This window comes from Danio aesculapii, chromosome 13 (genome assembly GCF_903798145.1).
Source record: "Danio aesculapii chromosome 13, fDanAes4.1, whole genome shotgun sequence".
NCBI lineage: Eukaryota > Metazoa > Chordata > Actinopteri > Cypriniformes > Danionidae > Danio > Danio aesculapii.
The window spans coordinates 44,096,349-44,121,930 of NC_079447.1; the positions used below are offsets into that span (position 1 = coordinate 44,096,349).

A 25,582-nucleotide genomic window follows, 5' to 3' on the forward strand; every position below is an offset into this window, starting at 1 on the left:
TGACATTGTAAAAATTAAATATTCTAGAAATCACATATTTGGAATGAACAACTCTTGCTGTGGCAGAAAGTGTCGTCAAATTCATCTTCATCAAGACAAGCTTATGCTGTGTTCACACCAGACACAAAACGCGTGAACATTTGAGTTTACTCGCTTCATTTGCGCGTCAAATTCACTTCAGAACAGACGCGGATTTGCGCCATGGCCAGGGATTCTGTCTGCCTTGTGACTGTAGCTTCGTTGCTAAATGGCTAACATGGATTTTATTGAGAAAATAACTGTTTTTGTGCTTTATAAATGCTGAAAAACAGCATCGATTCATTTAGTACAGTGTCCACTATATCCTTTTAGAGGTGCAGCCAGCTCTGTGAGCTCATAAACTCCTCCAGAAACTTAACCTGGATGATGGATGATGGAAGCTTTCAGCGGTGCTTCTGACTGAGCCGAGTACAGTTTGATGAAATGTTGTCGGTGTAGGCAGGAGGATTTTCCCCCGGGACACCAACAACAGGCGCTACGTCAAAATAACGGCCCCACAAGACAAGAGCAAGCTCCTGATTGGTTAACGTGGCGCAAATGTCAGCTGAAATTCAGATTTTCAGCTCAATTCGCCCCACGCCATTCGCGCGTATCACGCCATTCGTACCGCGACATTCGCACAGCGCCATTCGTGTGTATCATGCAGCTGGATGTCTATTCAAGTCTTTGCATTGACCTAACATGTAAATCACTCGCGTTTGACGCGTCTTCCGCATCTGGTGTGAACACAGCATTACATTGTCAGTGAAAACTTCTTTTACTCCTGTTGGTAAAATTTTAAATATGACTTTTTTTATAAGGACTTTAAAAAATAGAAGACTTTTCTCAGAACTGTTCACATCTAATCACTTGATAGCATGACAGCAATTTTTATTGTCTACTTGATTATGTAGGAAAAAGAAGTGTTCCAGAAAATTACAGGAACTTTTTAATCTTGATAATGTGCACCAGATAATTTAGATTTTAGTTTAATTTTGGAATAATTTTGCTCTTTTAAACACACAGGATGGGAACTGAGATTTACTGTGTCTTGTGTATTGTTTTGTCAATGTTAGCTAGCTGTCGTGAGAGCGCATCGGCTGCATGGTTGAGCTCGCTCGAAATATGAATGGCACGCAGCAATCTCAGCCGCGTGTGACTCCAGAGGAGCACACAGCGAGCGAGCCAAGACATGTGTCGGGAACGTATACCTCCCATACAGTTATTATAAGCTACCGTTGCCATGCTGTCCGTCCTGACCAGCACGTATTTCTGCTCCAGCACCAGTAAAAAGCAGCGGAGTGTGAGATACACTGCCAACTGCTCCAGACAGTTGATATGCCAATGCAAACGGGGTCCGGACCACGAACACACAGCTGCATCATGCTCGTTGCACATGGTCCCTGAGCCCGTGCTGGAGGCATTCATCGATACGATAACATGCCTGAATACTTGCCCTAGGGGCACACTGGCCCATAGAAAAGCAAGATCCATCCAGGGACTGAGGGTGCAGCGACACAGCAGAGTGATGTGCAACCGGTGCGCACCCATGCGCCATACGTCTGGGGAAACGATCGTGAAGCCATCGCTGAAGTGGTCTCATATGAAGCAAACCGAGCGGTGTGACAGTGGCTGCGGATGCCATATGCCCCAGGAACCTCTAAAACAATTTCAGAGGGACCACTGTTTTCCTGTCGAGCGCGCTTAGACAGGAAAGCACCAGCCTGGCGCACTCCTGGGAGAGGCGCACAACCATGGCAATCGAGTCCAGCTCCAGCCCAAGATAAGAGATCCACTGCATAGGGCAAAGTTTTCTCTTCTCTCAGTTGACCCGAAGCCCCAACTGGTCGAGGTGCTGACCCTGTCTCTGTGCATAATCTACTGATCCCGAGACGAGGCTAAAGGCTCCCGAAGAGGCGCTAGGCCACACTCCGCGGAATTGGTGAAAACCCGTGTAGACAGAGATCTAATAAAAGCGCAGCCATCCCAGAGGATGGACCAGCGCTCGCAGTCGAACCTTGGACAGAGCGCACTGATGAGGGGTCCGTGGACCTGGAGGTGACAGATAAGCCCCCACCGTAACCCTCAGGACTGCCCGAGTGTTAACCGATTGGCAGGGAGCAGCAGGGGTGAAACACCCTAATGCAGGGGTACGCCACGACCTCAGCTGTGCAACAGTCAAGCCCTCGTAAGTGAGGGCAAGAACTGTCCGTGAGCACTGCTTCAACATGCTGGACCCACAAACATGTAATGCAATGCTCATGCCTGTCTGGTTTGATAAACATGAAAGTGAAGTTGAACATCTTCTGTGGCCTACACAGTCACTAGATATAAATATTACTGAGCAATTTTGGGGTGTTTTGAGAGGAGCGAGTCAGGAAACGTTTTCATCCACCAGCATCACTCAGTGACCTGGCTACTATTCTGCAAGAAGAATGGTTCAAATCCCTCTTGCCACTGTGCAGGACTTGTATCTGTCATTCCCAAGACGAACTGATATTATGCCGCAAAAGGAATACACCATACTAATAAATTACTGTGGTCTAAAACCAGGTGTTTTAGATTCATTGTCTAACCCCTGTAGTTATTGTCTCTCCATACTCACTTGATACTAAAATTTTTACGTGGTATTGTCATGCATACGGCTTTCATTTATCCATTTTGTATCAAGAGAAGTTCTGCATCTTATGCTATATTTACAGAAAGCAATAACATTAGAGAGATTGTCATGTGAAGAATGTGCAATGCATCATTTTATTTGACCAAATTACATTCAGTTAAAAAAACTGCATGTTTAGTGCATTGATTATTTCCGTAAAATTGCTTGCCTGAGCCGTATCCAGAATCTCATGTCTCTGCTCCACTTAAGATATGTGTTCTTCTTCAGATGCTTATGTAGACCAAACACTTTCTTGGTTTTCCTCTCCGCCACATCCTCCAGAATGATGATGATGATGTTGGCACTGCGTTCCATCAAAAACCGAGACTGAGCTAATTCAAACTCAAAACGACACCAGGCACTATCAATGAAGTGTTGAGATACGACTACAATGATCTTACGACTGCCCATTATTCCTTCATCTATAATGTTGGAGGCGATTGACTTCCCAGCTTGAAAGTCCCGCATGTGAAGGCAAAGCTGAATAGGTGGCACACCGTTCTCAAGATTCTCCATCAGTTCATTCATGACCCAAGCTTCATCATAGCTGGAGAAAATGACAAATGCGTCATAAGAGCATTCTTGCTGTCCAGGGGATCTGTAGCCTCTCAGTAAAATCCAACAATACTGAATATAAAACCAGAACCTATAAACCAAAATTGCTAACACAACTATAAACGTAACACAAATTACTGATAAAACAATTGTGAGTCTCTTCTTGTGCACACAGTAGTCAATGTCAAAGTCTGTTGCTTTGAAATCTGTATTTGGGGAAAAAGATTTACACCGAATGTTTTCCAGTTGTTTTAAAATGTTTTGTTTTTGAATAATCCACAAAATAAAATCAGTCTGAGAGCAGGAGCAATCAATAGAGTTAGAGGACATATCAAACTCAGAAAGGTTCATGGGCAACTTTTGGAGAACATCAAGTGGGATGGTGGTTATACTGTTTTTATCAATATACACTGATGTAAGATGTGTCAGCTCTGGTTGAGTCAGAAAGTCCAAAACCATCAACTTGTTTCGACTTAAATATAAATGTCGTAGTTTCTGCGTGCCAGTAAAAGACCTAATGGAGATTTTTTCAATGCCACACTGTGAAATGTCAAGAACCTCCAAGCTTGTTATGTTTTGTAAGTGGTAACTCAATGTATCTCCACCGAAACTGTTTCCTGCCATTTTAAGAACAGTCAAATTGTGCAGGTCCTGAAAAGCCAAGTTAATGAAATGAACATGTGTATAAGAAATATCCAAATACTTTAAATTTGCCAGATGTTTTAAGAATCCAAAGTAAAAAAATATGACTAGTTTTGTATGGTGGAAGTCCAACACTTCAAGCAAGTCGAGTGCAGAAAAAGGCTCATCAAAAAATTTTATTTCTGAGTTTTGACTAAGATTCAAGTATTGAATATTTGGTGTCCTTAGAAAAAGTTTGGAACAGCAGTCATTCAAAATCAACATGTTTCCACTCAAGTCTACATATTGAAGCAGAAGAAGGTCACTGATACCAATAAAGGTAATAGGAAAGGGACTCTTCATCACCAGTTTTTCCAAGCTTGGAATGTGTGAAATAAATGGTACAACAGATAATCCAGTGTCACTTAAATACAGTTCCTTAAGACGGTAGAATGGGATATGTTTCATGCTGTTGATATATCCTTTTTTTATTGTGATTTTTGTTGCATTGACCATACAACGAAACAAGTGCATTTCTAAATCAGACCATTCTTTTTGAATAAGATAAATTTCATTAAAATTAATTGAGCATAGACCATCAAGATAATCTGGATCTGACAATTTGATTTTTTCTTCCATTCTGTAACGTCCCACAAACAACCTATCCACGGTAAGGCCATTGAGAGCTTTGTGACACTCTTTTTGTGCATTTAATGAAATGAAGGCAGCTTGCAGATGAAGCTCTCTGAGAATGATATCCTTGAAAGCTCCTGGTTCAATGTGTAATAATGGATTCCTAGACAGAATCAACGTCATGTTCCTTCCAATCTCTCGCAGCACAGTGGTGTGATCAGTTCTGATGATGGATATATTATTCGCATGTAGATCAAGTAAACTTAAGTCTTTGAAGGTGCTCATGAATGGAGGAAGAGTCATGGACTGGATGTAATTTGTTCCGACTTTAAGGTCCTGTAGCTTGGTAAGGTTATTAATACGAAGTTGTAAGGTTTCAAGACCAACATCCACAAGAACTAGTTTTTGTAGCATATATAAATAATTCAAGCAATCAGGTGCAAAATATGTAATAGGATTTCCAGTGAGAATCAATGTGGTCAAATTCTTCACATTGCAGAAAGCATCATTTTCAATCTGTCTGATGTGGCATCTGAAAGGACACAAAATGAAAATGAGAACTTAAAATACTTTCATGTTTAAATTGTAACACATTGAAGAATAGTACTGATTTACCTTGTGAGATCCAGGAGTTGTAAATTCAACAGCACAGGAAATACACCTTTATGTAAAGAGGTCAAGAAATTGAAACTGAAATCCAGAGATGCCACAGTGAAGGGAAGACTGCCGGGAATACAAGTCAAATTCTTTCCAGAACATGAATATTCCTTATTCCTTATCATCTATTAAAGGACCAAGACATTTTTTACATATTTTTTGTATGCCAACTTGACAAGAAACACTATGTGAATACTAGGTATAGTATACAACCCCAAATCAGAAAAAGTTGAGACAGTATGGAAAGCGCAAATAAAAAAAAGGAAAGTAGTGATTTCTAAATTTACTTTAACCTGTTTTTCATTGCAGACAATATGAACACAAAATGTTTCATGTTTGGTCTGGTCAACTTCATTACACTTGTGAATATACATCCTTTCTTGTCATTCAGATCTGAAACACATTACAAAAACGTTGGGACAGGTGCAATTTAGGGCTAGTAATCAGGTGAATTGTTTAAATAATGATGTGATTTCAAACAGGTGATGTCAACAGGTGATTAGAACTATACTTTGGTACAAAAGCAGATTCCAAGAAAGGTCTAGTCCTTTAGGAGATAGGATGGGCTGAGGATTGCCAATTTGCCAACAAATATGTGAGAAAATTATGGAAATGTTTAAGAGCAAAGTTCCTCAAAGAAAGATTGGAAGACATTTGGATATTTTACCTTCAACAGTGCATAACATAATTAAAAGATTCAAGGAGTCTGGAGGAATTTCAGTACATAAAGGATTAGGGCACAAGCCTAAGCTGAACAACTGTGATCTCCAATCCCTCAGGCGGTACTGCGTCAAGAATCAGCATTCATCTATAAGCAATATTACTACATGGGCTCAGGACTACTTTGGCAAACCTTTGTCAAGTACCACAATATGTAGTTATATCCACAAATGCCAGTGAAAACTGTACTGTGCCAAAGGAAGCCCTATGTTAACAGTGTCCAGAAGCACTGTCGACTTCAGTGGACTTAGAGGAAACCTGTACTGTGGTCAGATGAATCAGTATTTCAGACATTTTTGTGAGAAAAGGATGTTGTGGGCTCCGGACCAAAGAAGAAAAGGATCATCCAGACTGTTACCAGCATCAAGGCCAAAAGCCAGGGTCTGTCATGGTATGGGGTTTAGTCAGTGCCTTTGGCAAACTAACTGGCATTTCTGTGATAGCACCATTAAGGCTGAAAAGTACATAGGGATTTTGGAGCACAATATGCTGCCTTCTATTCCAGGGATGCCCATGCATATTTCAACAAGACAATGCAAGTGTGAAAGGGTGCATAAGGTAAGGGATTGTGATTGACGTCTGCAATGACCAATCAGTGCAGAGTACTCCCTTATTTAAAGCTGACTGGCTGTAGCCTGTCGTGAGGCACATTCTGTATCCCCCTTCCTGTGTGGGTGTGTGTGTGCGTGCGCCGGCATTGGCTTCCAGGTAAGGTGTAGTTAGCATAGTGGTTTGCTAATAGTTTAGTGGCTGAGGGTGAATGCTGATCCTGTGTTGCATTCTAGCCTGGTTTGTGTTTCCGTCAGTGTTTGGACTGAGTGGACGACTGATTGCCCCTCTGTCTGGGGCTTTGATTGGCAGGTGGTTTAAATAACATCCCTTTCCTGTGCTGTAGTTTATTAGTGCAGTTGGAGATTTTATATCGATCGGCGAATTTGATATGAAAGCACCTCATGTTGGTAAGTGTTTTGCATGTGGTTGTAAGTGGGAGTGTTAACCAATGCAACAATTTGTAACCCTGTGTATGTGTGCGTTATAGGATTCTCCTTCTCGTTTGGATCGTTAGTGTGCCTGCATCATTTCTGTCACTGCTGAATAGGAACGTTCATGCTACAATCCATCAGCATTTGATGCTACTGTCTGAATAATGCTACTGCCTGAGTGATGTCTGGATTCTGTCTAAACATCTTCTGACTGTATTTTAAATTAATTTGAAGGTCCAGTCACGTTGGCAGAGCTAAAAGCTGTATTGAGCTATTTGTACTTGGCGTATTTTCAAGCGTAAAATGCAGCAACAAAGACCCCATACTGTTGCCCACCTTAAGACTTGTTTGCAGAAAGAATGGGACAAAATTACACCTGAAACACTTCATTGCTAGGTGTCTTCAGTCCCTAAAAGTCTTTGAAGTGTTATAAAAAGGAATGGCAACATTACAAAGTGGTAAATGCTTTATGGTTGCAACTTTTTTTTAAATATGCTGCATGAACCAAAATTGGGATACATGTATATTTAAAACAAAAATCACACAATCATGAGGAACACATTAATTAATGTTTGTTGTGTTGTTTGCAATGAAATACTAGTCAAAGTAAATTTAGAAAACTCTTCCTTTTTTGTTTTTTATTTGCGTTTTTCTTACTGTCCAAAACCTTTTATGATTTGGAGATGTAATAAGCCAGGGGTGTCCAAACTCAATCCTGAAATCCTGCTGAGTTTAGCTCCAACTTAAGCTGCGGTCACACTGGGCTTTGTGTGTGCGAAATTCTGTCGTACGGCGCTGCGAAAAGGGGCGGGGTTAAACAAGATGATTAGACATTAAAAACAGCGACCAATTGCTCCATGTTTTAAATTTCTGTTCAGAGAGGTCATGCTCGATTGGTCTCACGCAGTCAAGTGATGCAATTTCACAGGTCAGAGTTCACCAAGCTTGAACTTTGCACCGCAGCAACCTGCGAAACTTGACGCATGACCTTGCGTTTCCGGTCTGACGCATTTGCGTGCGTATGAATGGAAGTCTATGGAAAGAAAAGTCAAGTGTGACCGCAGCTTTACTTCAACACACCTGACAGGAAGTTTCTAGTATATCAAATTAGAGCTTGATTAGCTGGTTCAAGTGTGTTTGATTATGGTTGGAGCTAAACTCTCCAGAAAACCTGCCCCCCAGGACCGAGTTTGGACACCCCTGTATTAAGTGCAGGCGTATGTCAACACTTTCATAAAATCACACTTTTAAATGCTAGCCTTTTCAGGCACTAAATACATAGTTGTCTTGTAAATGAACAACCAAAACTCATAAAAACATCTTATGTATTTAGTTGAAAAAGGTGCCATGTGAACCTACTCTAAATTGTGAATTAATTTAAAAACTACATATGAATTTTATTCTATAATAAATTTTATTATAAAATATGTTTTAACAGAACTATGAAAGTCAAATTATCACAAAAAACATTAGATTACTGTTAACATAGTATAATTATAACAATTACACTGTATCCTACGATATTGATTTTTAGGCTCACGTTAACAGACCATATAGTCTGTAAAACTTATCATTAACAATACAATCTATGTAATGTTCTTACCTCGGTACATTCCTGTCCTTGTCCAGCATTCACAAGAATTAAGACTGAACTTAGGAAAATCATCCGTTCCCCATTTGACATGATCATTGTTTGAAATGATCTTACTTGAGAGGTATGAAAAACAAAATTGTCAGCAAATTCAAATCCAGATTCACTAACACAATAACAGCTCTTCTATCACAGCATCTGGAACATTACTTAACAAACTCACTCATCGATGTGAAGCAGGAATCTTTCTTTAAAAACACATACCAATTGACATAAATGTTTGTTCTCTTTTAATGTACTTTGAGCAAGCAACTCTCACTTCTCCTTTTGTTTCAAAATGGGAAGTCATTCATTTATAAAGTGCATTCCAATGATGAACAAAAGGTCATTTATTTACATTACTAGCTATATAATTTACCCTGCGAAAAGACAGTTGATCAAAAAATAGAGATCAATAATTGTTCTATACATTTGTGGTTGAAAGGATTACTCATTTAACATATAATACATGAAGAATATATGTAATATTACTGCTTTGTAGCAACAATTGCTTTCCTGAGCCGTATCCAGAATCTCATCTTGCTCAAAGGGTCTCTGCTCCACTTCAGACACGTGTTCTTCAGATGATTATGTAGTCTAAGCAATTTTTTTGTTTTCCTCTCTCCGACATCTTCCAGAATGATGATGATGTTGGCACTGCGTTCCATCACAAACCAAGACTGAGCTAATTCAAACTCAAAACAACACCAGGCACTATCAATGAAGTGTTGAGACACGACTACAATGATCAAATGACTGGCAGTTATTCCTTCATCTATAATGTTGGAGGGGATTGACTTCCCAGCTTGAAAGTCCCGTGTTTGAAGGCAAAGCTGAATAGGTGGCACACCGTTCTCAAGATTCTCTATCAGTTCATTCATGACCCAAGCTTCATCATAGCTGTAGAAAATCACAAATACATCATAAGAACATTCTTGCTGTCCAGGTGATCTGTAGCCTCTCAGTAAAATACAACAATACTGAATATAAAACCAGAATTGATAAACAAAAATTGCTAACACAACTATAAAGGTAATACAAAATACTGCTTAAAAACAACTTATCCATGGAGAGGCCAGTGAGAGCTTTGTGACACTCTTTTTGTGCATTTGAAATGATGGCAGCTTGCAGATGAAGCTCTCTGAGAATGGCAACCTTGAAAGCTCCTGGTTCAATGTGTAATAATGGATTCCTAGACAGAATCAATGTCATGTTTCTTCCAATCTCTCGCAGCACAGCAGTGTGATCAGTTCTGATGATGGATATATTATTCGCATGTAGATCAAGTAAAACAAAGTATTTGAAGGTGAACATAAATGGAGGAAGAGTCATGGACTGGATGTAATTTGTTCCGACTTTAAGGTCCTGTAGCTTGATAAGGTTATTAATACAAAGTTGTAAAGATTCAAGTACAACATACACAAGAACTAGTCTTTGTAGCTTGTATAAAGAATTCAAGCATTCAGGTGCAAAATATGCAATAGGATTTCTAGTAATAATCAATGTGGTCAAATTCTTCACTTTGCAGAAAGCATCATTTTCAATCTGTCTGATGTGGCATCTGAAAAGACACAAAATGAAAATGAGAACAAAAAATACTATCATGTTTAAATTGTAAAACATTGAAGAATAGTACTGATTTACCTTGTGAGATCTAAGAGTTGTAAATTCAACAGAAAATACACGCTTATGTAAAGAGCTCAAGAAATTAAAGCTGAAATATAGAGATGCACAATGAAGGGAAGACTTCCGGGAATACAAGTCAAATTCCTTCCAGAACATAAATATTCCCTATTCTTTATCATCTACTAAAGAATCAAGACATTTCTTACATAATTTTAGCATGTCCATTTGTCAAGAAATGCTATGTTACATAATACACAGGCACATTTCAGTAATTTCATAAAATCACACACTTTCAAATTTTTGGCGCCATTTTGTGACTGAAAAATTTGTCGGTTTGTGTGGGCTCGCTTCGGCCATTTTTATTTCTGTCAGCTTTGTCTTTAATTAAAGAGTTAATAAACTATAAAGATTCAGAACAATGTTTTGTGTCTATTTTTTATGTTTTGTGGCAAGTAGCCATGTAATAAGTAGGATAAAGTACATCCAAGCAGTTGTTTTAGCAGAATAAAGCCCTTCAGCAGTCTTATGCAAGACTTGGGTGGAAAAGAGGGATGAGTGTCCAGCCTGGGCAGAATATCTACAGATGCTAGCTGACAGACTAAATAAAGAACTTACACATACAAGATCATGGATGAGACCCAGCTGCTGTGGCACAGAGAAACAAAATTTCTGTTTCCTCCTTCAGGGACCTTGGGTTATGGTCATAACCAGGCTGTTCCCTTTCAGAACAGGAACTTCAAAGTTGTATAACGGATACATTAGTAATGTGTATGAAAAGCACCACAGCAGCTGGACCTGTTACATATTGTTGAAATGTTTGCCAAACATAGTGTAAGCACACAAGCTTCAACAAAAGCACAACCTTCCAACACCCCAGGGCCTTTAATTACAAGAATATGGAAATATTTAGAATTTAGGGGGTTGTATAAATCTTTTACGTAGCTAACTGGAGACTAGAGATTTTAGAAATATGATAGTACATAGGAAAGTGTGCCAGTCTCGAAGGGGAAGGATGCTGCGGAGGCCACCTGCTACCCAAATGGGAAGATCTGGTGACAATATAAGCATATGGGCTAGCCCTATCCAGCCATGTTTAGCGGGTAAGGAAGACACAGGTCTGCCTGAGAAGGGGGAACTGCACAGTGGCTGAATGAGGCATATGGGATCATCAATGGGGATCACACATAGCTGACACTGATCCCCAAATCATGTAGACCAAGCTGGCTTACCAACAATGTAATGAGCCAAGCACCCGGCTCCTTCACCGTGTCAGGTGTTGGGGGCCTCGAAGGAACTCTCTAGGGTTCACCAGATGGGGAACTCACTAACAGAGCGGAAAGAAGCACACGCAGGCTACAGAAAGATCCTAAGAGGGCATGAGAGTGGGGCTGAATGGATTTAACCACCTTGCGTCTCTGAGGATCCGGGCGATAAGGTTATGCTCTGCGCGCTGCCACACATCATGCCATGGTGACAGCCTCTGCTCCAGCTTATTCTGAAGGAGGAATAACATAACCCTTATCTGGCATGTCCAGGGTTCTTCTTGGTGGGAAGCACATCACACAGCGAATAGACCTCTCCTCCACTTGTAGAGGGTGCTCAAGCCTGAGTGATGGTGTTAGCCACCAAGCTGGTAGGTCACCTAAGTGTTCCAAGCCACATCTATGCACCACATGTAGAAGTCCAAAGATTTGGCCGTGGGTGCCAGAGTGTGCCCCATCCTTAAGAAAGGAGGTCCTTTCTCCAGGAAATTCATCAGGAAGGAAAATCGCAAGGAGTGTGAGTTCAGAAACCCAGGTCTGGTTGGGCCATGGAGGCGCACCAAGTAGGACCTGCTCCTCACTGGGGAAAGTGCATATAGCACAAGCCACGGCACAAGCTGAGAGCCAGCACACTCGTGTTGAGGGGGGCCTCAGGCAGGAATGAAACAACTGGCAATGGGTGGTTCAGAAGAAGCAAACAGGTAGACCAGAGTGCTCCCATATTAGCTAAACTGCACCATGGTGGAGCCTCAATTCTCCTGGGAACGTAAACTTCCTTGAGAGCCATTTACTGCATGGAGAGCTGGCCTGGGATGTGAATGGCATGCATCAATTTCAACTATGTGTCACTCCAGTGGAGCAGACTGTGAGCAAGTTGAGACATGCGGCAGGAGTGCATACCACCCGAATTATTAATATATGCTACCGTAGCCGTGCTGTCCGTTCTAACCATCGTGTGTTTCCATTCCAGCACTGATTGGAACCAGCATAGAGCAAGAAACACTGCCAACAGCTCCAGGCAATTGAAATGCCAATGCAACAGGGGTCTGTTTCACAAACCTGCAGGTTGCATGCTCATTACACATGTCCCGCCAGGAGCATCTGTCAGAGCGATAGCATGCCTGGACACTTGTTCTAAGGGCACCCTGGCCAGTATAGAAAGGTAAGGTCTGTCCAGGGACTGAAGGTGCAGCGACAGAGAGGGCCAATAGTCACCCGGGGCTTCCCTATGCACCATGCCCATCTGGGGACCCGATAGTAAAGTCAGCACTCATGTGATCTCATATGAAAAATCTGAGAGATGATACAGCAGCTGCAGATGTGATATGCCCCAGTAGTCTCTAAAAAAACTTCAGTGGGACCACTGTTTTCCTGCCAAACTGTTTAAGACAGGACAGCACCAGCCCGGTGCACTCCTTGGTAAGGCACACCTTATGAAGATCGAGTCCAGCTCCATCCTGAGAAAAGAGAAGCTCTAAAGAGGGGAAAGCTTGATCTCTTTCCTGGTTGACCTAAGGCCCCAAGAGGTCGAGGTGGCAGAGCAAAAGGGTCCCTTTACATAATCTACTAATTTCTAGCCCATGCTAATACAAACCAATCACTGATATAGCCAAAATGCAGATGCCTGCAAACAGAAGAGGGGCTAAGACACCTTCCACAAGCTTTGTCAAAATGTGCAAAGACAGGGTGATGGGGAGGACCCTGTTATGCGGTGTCCGAATGCACATTAAAGAAATGGTTTAAGGAGGGTGAGAATTGAGACATGAAAGTGAGCGTCCTTCCGGTTTATAGCTGCAACCAATCCTAGGGGTGGACGCATTGGGGGATGCGTATCTGCATGAGCATTCTGAATTCCATCCTATTGGAGATAACAAATAAGAATTCGCAGAAAGGATTGGTTAAAACCCACCGCTCTTTTAGTACAATGAAGTTCAGACTGTAAACCTGCTCTCTATCTCAGCTGGAGGGGCCGGCTTGATGCAACCTTTGCCAGGAGAACAGCAATCTTCTCTTGCAAGACAGAGGTGGGCATTGACTGAGGCATCGATTGCCGTGAAATGCATGCCCGTAAACACTGGAGGGCGAGTGGCAAATTGAATCGCATAACCGAGTCTAACCCGCATGAGCCATTATGATGTGCTGGGCAGTGCTAACCAAGCTGACAGAGCCCAAACAAGTGGCACCACTGGAACAGGCGCTGACACACACATGGTAGGGCTGTTCAGGATGGCGAGTGCTCAGCCCGGGAACAAGAGGGTCCCAAGAAAGAGCTGAAAGTGAGAGATTGGTTCTCTTCTTCAGACAGCCCACCTCAAGGTGATTCACAGTCCATTTACCGAACTTAACAGTGCCCTGGGATGGGGGCATTGACTTCCTGCGGGGAGCTCAACACAGCCTCTAGCCATTAGAATGTGCTGCGGTGGAGGAGTGGCTCTTGGAGCCGCAGAACGAACACTCTCAGCGAGGAGCAGCCCTATTGCCCTCCTCTGTTCTTTCACCACCAAGGACTCCTGGGTTAAGTAGCCTTGTACCTGCTGGCCGCCTTGCCGTCAAAGAGAGTTGAGGGTGGAAGCATATGAGGATCTGACAGAGAAAAGTGCCCTCCAATTCTGCTTGAGCTCACTGTGTACCACCGGAAATGGGGGGCTGTGAGCATTTACCTCTCATATTATTCCCTGCGTCACACCCCTCTAATCGGTCCGGTGGCTGGACCGGGCTAATGAAACCTCCAGACCCACTGCCAAAGCAGGCCGGGTTGGACAGCAATCATTTCCGACTCCAGATCCGTGTCCGCACCACAGAGGGTGATAGCAGGCCCGCTCTGTCAATCATGACAGCTCACCCTCCGATGCCCTGTGGGCATCTTATCTCTGGTGTCAAGGAGCCAAAGTGTGGCCATCCTGTGGGATGAATCGCCACAAATGCTCAGAGCTTGGATAGTGCATGCTATGGAGGAGAGGGGGGTCCGCAGTCCTGGAGGTGATGAATAAGCCCCCAGAGTGATCCTCTGATCTGCCCGAGTGCTCACATGTGCTCACATGTGATGCCGTACCCATGCCCATCATCTGGAGATTCCTTCAGGTGCTAGCTATATACTCAGCTGATTGTACAAGCTGCACCTGTGAGGAGCTGCACTATGCCAATTCATAGTAATTCATTGGCCCATTTTCTTACTCTTCAGATTGACTGGTCATCTGGCGATTTCCGATGTGTCTGTGACACAACGTTACAGTTGCTGTTCTGAAGGGGAACCCACTTTCTTGGTGTAAAAGGCATTATTAAAAGGCAAATTATTTTCTCCTACCTTTACTACCTTTGCATTTTAGCATCAAGCTCAGCATCTGAGAGAGTTTTCAGTACCTCTGGCCTGATCTGTATTCCACTAAGGTCCAAACTTTCAATTGACAGTGTTGACACTTTAGTTTTTCTGTCCAAAAATCTGCAGCTAACATAGGAGCTAGCAAAAAAATAAAGACTGCAAAGATATGAACTCATTCTATTCAGTCCCAAAATCAAAATGACTAAGAACATATTACAAAATCATTCCATTAAAATTTATCTCTTCGTTTTTTCCCAAAACTAAAATTTACCATATAGGTAATGTTTCATATAGTTTTTTTTACATTTCATTTTATACATTAATTCATTTTATATATATTTTTTTACATTTGTATAGTTCTTGATGAGTTTCAAAATAAAATGTAGTTTCAGTATACTTGTATTAGACTGGTTATTTTTCACCTATGGTATTGATTTAGTATCGATACTGAGGTAAGAGATCTTAGTATCGTATCAAAATCAAAATTGTGATATCGAGCCATCCCTAAAAGTGTGTAAAGAAACAAACCCCAAGAATTTTGTTCTCTTTTTTTCCTCTCTCTGTTTCTCCTGTTTCTCCTCATTTTTCCATCTCCTTTTCTCTCGCCCAATCTATTCTTTCCCAGATCTTGTGGGTGCTGTGACAGCACCTGTCTTGAGTCTCATGGAGGAGCTCTGGATCTTAAAAGGAGGAGAGACAGCAGTGGAAGATGAGAGCACCAGGCCTGGACACTTTATGCTTGTTTTGCATTCAGTTTGGTGGTAGTCACTGTAAGGATCTGCTGCCTGTTTGTTTTTCTATTTATTTTTCTTAATAAATTTATTATAAAAGTTTGTCAGTTCTCCGTCTCCTTCCGGATGGCCAGTAGGCCATCAAACTTTTTTAAGCCATATACTGACATCAAGATGATGTCTTTCATGGTAAGTCTATTGTTATTAGATAAAGTCTCATTCTGCATGTGGTTAATTTTGTAGATACAGAATTAATGTGCTTGACTGGCCTTTCTGCAGTGCAGATTTGTGTCCTATTAAAAATATATGGCTCATCATGAAAAGGAGAAACAGATAATGATGACCACTGACTGCTGAACATAATAAATTCCTCTTCATAAGGGAACTCCAACTTGTGACTGTATATAAACAGACTTTTGGGAATGCGTCAGACGACCAATCACTTCTGAAGAAAAGAAAACGGGCCAATGAAATGCCAATTGAATTAGCGGAGCTTAACTCCACAGCTGAAACTGATGAGCTCATCAATGCTATATCAGTCGGCTGTTGGAGTTAGCTCCTCAGAATTAGATATATATCTATATGAGGTGATTCCCCAGGTGGAGCGCATTATTGCGGTCAACCTCTGTCTGCATCCGCTCCGCATGTTATGGCCACCTATCAATGCTACCAAGCCGGGAAGCTGGCCGAGCTGCAGGAGGGCGGTTCTTCCTCGAGCTTGATGCATGAGCACCGTACAGCAACCGATTATGCTCTCATGACAAACAAATTGGCTGCTCGTGCCCTTGGGGAGACGATGGCCAGGTTTAGTGGTCCAGGAGCGCCACCTCTGGCTGAACCTGGCTGATATGAGAGACATTGACAAAGCTCGCTTTCTTAATGCTCCCATATCCCAGGCTGGCCTGTTCGGCGGCACCGTGGGGGAGTTCACCCAGGAATTCTCTGCAGTGAAAGAGCAGTCCAAAGCGATGGGAGAAGTCATCTACCTGCGGGCTCAGAAAACTGCTCCTCCCACTGCCCCATCCGCCAAGGGCGTCCTCCCGCTGCTTCAGCATCTGCTCTGCTTCCACTGCCCGCTCCACGGGCCAAGCGGCAACGCTGAGCTACTTGCGGGACTGCGACGCCCCCACCCCGGGCCGCCACTAAGTCCTGTAAATAAACCGCGAAGCACCATTGAGACCGGCCATCCGGAGAAGAAGGGACCTGCTCTTTCCTCGGTGGGCGGCCGAAGATCATCACATCAGTCAACTACTTTAAACACATTGCTGCTGGCCTGAGTGGTGCGCTTCTCGTCATTAAAGACAGCTCTGCTGGTTGTGTTGGCATCGTTTAAGAGAATTGGAGATCTGGAGGCATTTTCAGTCAGCGAATCATGCCTTGAATTCGGGCCGGGTTACTCTCACGTTATCCTGAGACCCTGACCTAGCTATGTGCCCAAGGTTCCTACCACCCCATTTAGAGATCAGGTGGTGAACCTGCAAGCGCTGCCTTCGGAGGAGGCAGGCCCAGCCCACTCATTGCTTTGTCTCGTTCGCGCTTTGGGCCTTTACGTGGAACGAACGCAAAATTTAAGATCATGTGAACAGCTCTTTATCTGTTATGGTGGTAGGCAGAAGGGAAGAGCTGTATCAAAACAGAGGTTGGCCCACTGGTTAGTTGATGCCATCGCCTTCACTTATCTATGCCAGGGTGATCCGCGCCCCCCTAACGTGTGAGCGCACTCTACTAGATGTGTTGCTTCCTCATGGGTGTTAGCATGCGGCGCCTCTCTCACAGATATCTGCAGAGCTGCGGGCTGGGTGACACCTAACACATTTGCGAGGTTTTATAATCTCCGAGTAAAGCCTGATTCTTCCCGAATATTGGGTAACCCCAATCAATCTGGGGGTAATTAGACTCGGTGTCACAAACGCTTGCTGCGCCAGGCTCCCTAACTCGGAGATGCGTGCGCTTTTTCTATTCTACTCGTAAGTTTCCCTTTTCAGGCGAACCCTAGAGAATTCTTCCGAGGCCCCCAGCAACTGACTCAGCAGAGGAGTCGAGTGCATGGCTCAGTGTGTGGTCTGGTATGCCCATTTGGTCTACCTGCCTGCTGAGAATCGGTGCCAGCTATGTGCATTCCCCTCTTTTGGTGTTGCCACATGCATTATTTACCATGGTGTGTTCCCCCTTATCAGGCAGACCCGTGTCTTCCCTCACTGCTAACCAGCTTATCATATGTAGCACTCCCCCTCATTAGGGCTAGTCCTTCTGCTTTATTACCATCAAGTCTCCCCCTCTGGGTAGCAGGTGGTCTCCGCAGCGTCCTCCCCCTTCGGGGACTGGAATGCTTTCCCAACGTACTGTCATATTTCCAAAATCTCTAGTCTATATTAACTAAATAAAAGCACATTTACGACCCCCTATCTAATTCTTATTATTCCCATGTAATGGTAATATTTTTGGCCTAGAGAACTTTGGAAGGTTTTGCTTTTGGTGATGTCAGTGTGCCCACGCTTCGCTTAGCAAACTGCACATCAGGAGCGTGACGGGCTTGGCTGCTGTGGCATTTTCCATACTGTCTCCCAAAAGTCTGTTTATATACAGACACACATTGGAGTTTCCTTATGAAGGGGAACGTCCTGGTTACGTCCGTAACCTTCGTTCCCCGAATGGGGAACGGAGACCTGTGTCTCCACTGCCACAGAACCTGCGTCTCCGTCTGGGAGCTGAGTGATCAGCTCTTCAGCAGGCAAATTCTGAGGAGCTGACTCCAACAGCCGACTGATATAGCATTGACGAGCTCATCAGTTTCAGCTGTGGAGTTAAGCTCCGCCAATTCAATTGGCATTTCATTGGCCCGTTTTCTTATCTTCAGAAGTGATTGGTCATCTGGCGCAGTCCCAAAAGTCTGTTTATATACAGACACATGTCTCCGTTCCCTAATCGGGGAACGTGGGTTACGGACGTAACCAGGACGTTTTGTATTAAAGCAGATAGGGCAAATATTTTGCTTGTAAAACTTAACAGTTTGTATCATCAATTTCCAGATTATTAAACAATGTATTAAAAGAAAAGTCATGTTAGAAGGAGAGAAACACCCCACTGTCCTAATATTTTTTCAATGGGCTTCAAAATTAAGATTTGTAAAAACATTCCACAATACAATTCATTTGCTTGCTGACAACACTGGAATATTTTCTTGTTCTTTTGACAAATAAGTAAAAGTTTCAGAAAATAGGCAAATTTTATATTTTTTATTTTATTGCATGGTTAAAAGCGTTCCAAATGTTCTAGAATTTGCTTTGTAAAATAATTGTTTTAACAGAACGAGTCAAATTAACACACAATTTGTATTTTATAATACAATTAGCATACTATAATGTATTATAACAATAATATTGAATCCTACAAGGCCCAAACTAATGGATAGTATATTCTGTAGAACTTATAAATATATTATATCAAAAAACAAATCTACATAAATCAATATAAAGTTCTTACCATGGTACATTCCTGCCCTTGTCCAGCAGTTAAAAGAATTAAAACTGAATTTAGGATTATCACCCATTCCCCATATGACATGATGACTGATCAAATTTATCTTGATTTAGATGTATGGAAAACTTAATGTTACAAACAACAAAATTTGCAGCAAATTCAGGTAGATTCACTGACACATAAAGAGCTCTTCTGTCACTGCATCTGGAACATATATTAATAAAATTACCTGCGTGTGTGAACCAGTAAACTTTTATTTAAAATCTTTTATACCATTTGACATAAAAGTTTGTACTCTTTTGTTTTATTAATGTATTTGAGCAAGAAACTCTCACTTCTCCCTTTGTTTTAAAAAGGGAAGCTGTTAATTTCTAAAATGCATTTCAGTGACAAACAAAAAGTCTTAGCTACATAATGTACCCTGTGAAAACACTGTTAATTGGAACATAAGGATTCAATTGTTTTAATGTTTAATTGTTTTGTTTCATTTGTGTAGCCTTTTTCACAAGAATTGTTGTTTCAAAGCAGCTTTACAAAAGGTCCATGTTATAACATTAGTCAAAATCAGAAAAATTAAGGTGTTGTCTATAGGTTGGGCTGTATTTACAAAGTTAACCTGCAGTTATTCAATATATAGTATGCTTTTCAAAAAGCTTATCCATTGAACATATAATACATCAGGATTTATGTAAAATTATTGTTTCGTAGCAACAATTGCTTTTCTGAGCCGTATCCAGAATCTCATGTTGCTCAAAGGCTCTCTGCTCCACTTCAGATATGTGTTCTTTTTCAGATGCTTATGAAGACCAAGCACTTTCTTAGTTTTCCTCTCCGCCACATCCTCCAGAATGATGATGATGATGTTGGCACTGCGTTCCATCACAAACCGAGACTGAGCTAATTCAAACTCAAAACGACACCAGGCACTATCAATGAAGTGTTGAGACACGACTACAATGATCTTACGACTGCCCATTATTCCTTCATCTATAATGTTGGAGGCGATTGACTTTCCGGCTTGAAAGTCCCGCATGTGAAGGCAAAGCTGAATAGGTGGCACACCGTTCTCAAGATTCTCCATCAGTTCATTCATGACCCAAGCTTCATCATAGTTGGAGAAAATCACAAATGCGTCATAAGAACATTCTTGCTGTCCAGGGGATCTGTAGCCTCTTAGTAAAATACAACAATAACGCAAATAAAACTGGAATCTATAACCCAAACCTGACAACACAACTATAAACACTACACAAAATACTGATAAAACAATTATGAGTTTTTTCTTGTAGACACAGTGGTCAGTGTCAAAGTCTGTTACTCTGAAATCTGAGTTTGGTGAAGTAGTTTTGCACAAAATATTTTCTGGCTGCTTCAAAACTTTCTGATTTTTGATAATCCACAAAATAAAATCAGTCTGAGAGCAGGAGCAATCAAATGGGTTAAAGGACAAATCAAACTCCGAAAGGTTCATGGGCAAATTCTGGAGAATGTCAAGTGGGATGGTGGTTATACTGTTTTTATTGACATAAAAAGTTGTTAATTGTTTAAGGTTTGAGCCAGTAAGAAAATCTATACTCATTAAATTGTTTCCTCTGAGATTCAAATGTCTAAGTCTTTGAAGGTTTTTAAATGATGTTAAATGTATTTCTACCACATGACAGTATGACATATCAAGGTGCTCTAAAAATGTGAGATTGTTAAATAAATATTTTGCTACATCACCTTGAAAATTATTGCCAGCCATCTTGAGAACTTTAAGACTGCTCAGTCCATAAAAGCAATATACGTTAACAAAGGTTATGCTTGAATAAGAAATATCCAGATACCACAAATTCTTTAAATTAGACAAAAGTGTAAAGTATCCTATACCTACAAGCTTTGTATGATGAAAATCTAAAATTTCCAGGGATTCAAGTCCATCAAATCCTCCTTTATCAAGAGAAATTTGTGGATTTAAACTCAAATTTAAATATCTGATTTGAGGAGTGCCGGATAAAATATCTATGCAGCAAGATTGTAATGTTATTTGGTTTGAATTCAGATCCACATACTGAAGTTTAGGCATATCTAAGAATTTTTCAACTTGAGTTGCAACGTTGTGTGTAAATACAAATTTTTCCAAAGTACGAATGTGTGAAAGTTGTTTACCTGGCACAGTATGTAACTGATTGTTAATCAAGTAAAGCTCCTTGATTTCATGAAAAGGCACATACCCAATGATACGAATTAGACCACCCTTAACAACTACAACTGTGGCATTAACCATACAGCGAAAGATATTCATTTGCCAGTCAAGTCTTTCTTTCACGTAAAAATATGCCTCATAAAAATTAATAGAGCAAAGACCATCTAAATAGTCTAGATCTGATGGGTAAATTTTGGGATCACCTTTATACATTCCAAACATCAGCCTTTTGACATTAAGACCATGCAGAGCATTTAGACCCTGTTTCTTTGAAGCAAATGAAACAAATGTGGATCGGATGTCCAGCTCACCAAGATGAACCTCTTTGAAAGCTCCTGGCTCAATGTGTAGTAATGGATTCCTAGAGAGAATCAATGTCATGTTTTTTCCAATCTCTCTCAGCACCACGGTGTGATCAGTTCTGATGATGGATATATTGTTGGCATGTAGATCAAGTAAACTGAAGTCTTTAAAGGTGCTCATGAATGAAGGAAGAATCATGGACTGGATGTCATTTGTTCCAACATTAAGTTCCTGTAGCTTGGTAAGGTTATTAATATTAAGCTGTGAGGATTCAAGACCAACATCCACAAGAACTAGCCTTTGCAGATTATATAAAGTATTCAAGCATCCAGGAGCATAATATGTAATAGGGTTTCCAGTAAGAAACAAAGTAGTCAAATTCTTCACATTGTAGAAAGCATCATTCTCAATCTGTTTGATGTGGCATCTGAATAGAAATATATTTATTTAACATTATTTATAGACAATACCTTATAACAAATGAGACGGTAACAGAAATGTGCTTACCTTGACAGATCAAGAACTCTCAGAAAAGTGAAAACTGGGAATACAGTCTTCTTTAAGCTTTTCAGGTCATTAAAACTAAAATCAAGAGTTTGAACTGAGGAAGGGATTCTGGATGGTATGTAGCTTAGGTTTCGTCCCATGCATGAGTAATGAAGATTTTCAGTAATCTAAAGTTTTAAAACATATAAATATAAGCATATAATTTTACATAAGTAATGAAAAAATGTATTCAAAATAGGAAACTTACTTCTGTGCATGATTGTCCGGCACCTATGGGAAAATATATTATGAAAGCACTTATCGTAAGGAAATTCATCTTGTGTGATCTCAACTGTTCCAGTCATTTAAATGCCTGCCTGCTTTTGGAGATGTTATTAATTATGAGGAACTAATGTCATGGTTTTCAACAATAGGGTACTATTCATGAAATTACATTATATAGAAGTAAGGATAATTTCCTAATGTTGAATGAAGAAGTACCATTCTGAATAGAGGAATTATTGACATGAATATTTAATTGCCTCTGCAAGTCACATGCCTTTTTATAAACGTAATTGTATGGGTACATTTATTTGTGTAGTCAAAACATTTAATCAAAGAACTTCAGATCATTTAAATAGACAACGCTAGAGTTGACTGGCCTGAATTCTTGGCATATTTTTTTTTTGACAGAATGTTTGCAGGTCCTCAACCTTGTTAATGAAAGTGAACACTGTCTTGAGAGACAGGATCAACTGCATCATGATATGCAGAAATAGCATATAACTTCAAGGTAAAGGGGGACAACCTCTGCTTATATGAAAATATGATAAAACAAAGATTGCCTGTTTAATTGATATAATGGTGAAAAAATATATTATTTAAATGGGGGTCACTTGTGTGCTTGTTGCCCAGGAGCACCACGAGGTCTTGATTCGCCAGTGGATACAATCCAGCTGTACTATCTATAAGAGGTATTGTTTCATCTGGGACACATCTTGGTTACCTGACACAAGAGTGGCTTCTGTCACTGACCTATTAGTAATTAAATGATTAATTTAGTACAAAACTGGCTGAGCTTTTGATCGTGTCCTGCTAAATGGTGCTCAGAAACACATTTTGAATTGCTTGATCATATTCCACATCCGATGTGGCTTGTTTGGACAGAAATATAAATTTTTGTTTCAGCTCAATCTATACAGAAATATTTGGGGAGATTCATTGTATTTCTGTTTACCACACGATAAATCATGAAAGAGCTGTAAATTGACTGCGGGAAACTTGGGGTTAGTTGGACTTTGACCTTTTGTAATTTTAAATCAGAATCAGAATCAGAAAGAGCTTTATTGCCAGGCATGTTCACACATACGAGGAATTTGTTTTCGTGACAGAGCTTCTACAGTGCAACAGGATTACAGAGACAGGACAAAAAACAGATAATAAATATATTTTAAATAGAAGTAGTGAGTGCAAATATACAAATTGACAAGTGTATGTACGTGTTTATTACTATATACAACGTTATATGTGCAGCTGTTATGTGCAAATTGGCATGTAAAGTGTGTTGTTAAATAAGTGTATATGTGTATAAAAGTGTATAGCAAGTAGTGATGTTGGTTTCGCAATTATTATCATCAAGTGTTCATGAGATGGATTGCCTGAGGGAAGAAACTGTTTCTGTGTCGGGCTGTTCGGGTGCGCAGTGCTCTGTAGCGTCGACCAGAAGGTAAAAGTTCAAAGAGGCAGTGTGCTGGGTGTGAGGGGTCCAGAGTGATTTTGGCAGCCCTTCTGCTCGCTCTGGATAAGTACAGTTCTTGGGGAGTAGGAAGGGTTGTACCAGTGATTCGCTCAGCAGTCCGAACTATTCGACGTAGTCTTTGGAGGTCATATTTAGTAGCTGAGCTAAACCAGACAGTTATTGATGTGCAGATGACTGATTCAATGATGGAGGTGTAGTCTGTTTCAGCAGCTCCTTTGGGAGGTTAAACTTCCTCAGCTGACGAAGAAAGTACAGCCTCTGTGGAGCTTTTTTGACAATGGAGTCAATGTGAGTGTCCCACTTCAGGTCCTGAGAGATGGTGGTGCCCAGGAACCTGAATGACTCCACTGCTGCCACAATGCTGTCCATGATGCTCAGTGGGGGGAGAGCAGGGGGGTTTCTCCTGAAGTCCACTATCATCTCCACTGTTATAAGCGTGTTGAGCTTCAGGTTGTTGTGACTGCACCAGACAGCCAACTCCTTAACCTCCTGTCTGTAAGCAGCTTTGGACAAAATGGTTTCTGATGCCACGTGAATTACCATAAATCTATAGCAAGTCTGCCATAAAGATGGCAGTACTGCACAAAAATGTTTTTAAAAAATAATGAGACAAAGTCACCTTGTTTTCAGTTGCTCTTAAAGAGCCCATATTATAGATTAAATAGGGTCATATTTAGGTTGTAAGGGTCTCCAACAACAGTCTAATATGCATGCAAGGTCAAACAACACTTTGATGGTCTTATAATATGCATTTATTTTTACCTAATTATCCCAGCGACTCCCATATGAATCGTTCAGCGATTCATTTGTACCCAAACCCGTCCTCAGCGCGAAGCTAATCTGCGCTGATTGGACCAATGACAGGCTGCTGCGATTGGTCGACGACACTGACAGGCTTCAACGAGAGACAGAGTGAAATGCCCAGCAGATTATCAACAATATAAAAGTAGTCACAGTGTACACACGCTTCATAGTGGATTTTGGCTGCCAGTGGGTGAATGTAAATATAGACGATGGATTAGAAAATACTGACGACTAACTATTTTATCAAGCAAAAAGTCCAAGAACTGGCGAGGATATGTCCTAGCAGTCTACTTGCTCTTTTTACACACACGCACACACAGGGCCGGCGCGTCCAGAATAGAGACGGCGCGGCAGCGACACCTCCCTCCCCCTCCGCGTCCTCAGTTACATCCGCGATTACAACCCTAAGATTTCAACCGCGACACCCCCTAAAGTCCTCACTTTACAAACGGGTCCCTTTGATCACCCTTTGCCTAGAGCTTTACCCTATTCAGAGACACGCAAACACACACATCAACCTCCTAAGAGGAGACACTCACACAAACGACCGTCCTCAGAGGAGCCACACACACACACACATTACACACACACACATAGCTGACTATCCATAAACAAAGCGGCACGCGTCGCGTTTTCAACGTTGCTTTACACGCGATATGAGAATATAAAGAGTTGATACAGCACACGCGGTTACAAGTAACAAAACACAACTAAATGCATAATTTGCAAGCTAGAGTAAACGAGGCAACAATTTTAATCGCACGTACTTACACTGGTGAAATGGGGGAAGAAACTGATTCATGATCCACTGATCCTTGTTCTGACAGTCTATACTGATCCTTCCTTTAACAAACTGAAGAAGTCTTCTTTGTAAGCAGGTAGTTTCCAGAGGCTCTCGATCTGCTCAAGGCTAGGCTATATGCTAAGGTTTCATCTTTGGGTGAACTGTCAATAATCTCCATCTGCACAGCGTGACTTCATTCTACCGGTGTCTGTGTGTGTCTCTGTGTGTGTGTGTGTCTGTGTGTGTCTCTCTATGTGTGTGTGTGTGTGACTTTTTTCTGTTAGTGGGCGGAGCCGCAGGTTTCAAATCTCCCGGGCTTGCGCGTGCAATTACTTGTGTTTCATAGCTGCGTCATCGCGAAACACCT

At 41.4% G+C, this 25,582-nt stretch overlaps 2 protein-coding genes and 1 pseudogene across 2 annotated transcripts; all 3 read right to left on the reverse strand.

Annotated features, from left to right (window-relative positions):
• Window positions 1-2,812: 2,812 nt before the first annotated feature.
• Window positions 2,813-8,662, reverse strand: tlr4bb (toll-like receptor 4b, duplicate b). The gene is made up of 3 exons (XM_056470939.1): window positions 8,450-8,662; window positions 5,102-5,268; window positions 2,813-5,018 (listed from the first exon to the last, which is right to left on the reverse strand). Exons 1-3 carry the CDS (start codon window positions 8,534-8,536, stop codon window positions 2,825-2,827), a joined length of 2,448 nt encoding a protein of 815 aa, XP_056326914.1. The 5' UTR covers window positions 8,537-8,662; the 3' UTR covers window positions 2,813-2,824.
• Window positions 8,663-8,964: 302 nt separating this feature from the next.
• LOC130239326 (toll-like receptor 4) lies at window positions 8,965-19,075 on the reverse strand (annotated as a pseudogene).
• A 227-nt stretch (window positions 19,076-19,302) lies between these two features.
• On the reverse strand, window positions 19,303-22,205 carry tlr4al (toll-like receptor 4a, like). The gene is made up of 3 exons (XM_056470934.1): window positions 22,137-22,205; window positions 21,890-22,056; window positions 19,303-21,809 (listed from the first exon to the last, which is right to left on the reverse strand). The coding sequence occupies exons 1-3, from the start codon at window positions 22,203-22,205 to the stop codon at window positions 19,589-19,591; spliced, it is 2,457 nt and encodes an 818-aa protein (XP_056326909.1). The 3' UTR covers window positions 19,303-19,588.
• Window positions 22,206-25,582: the final 3,377 nt, after the last annotated feature.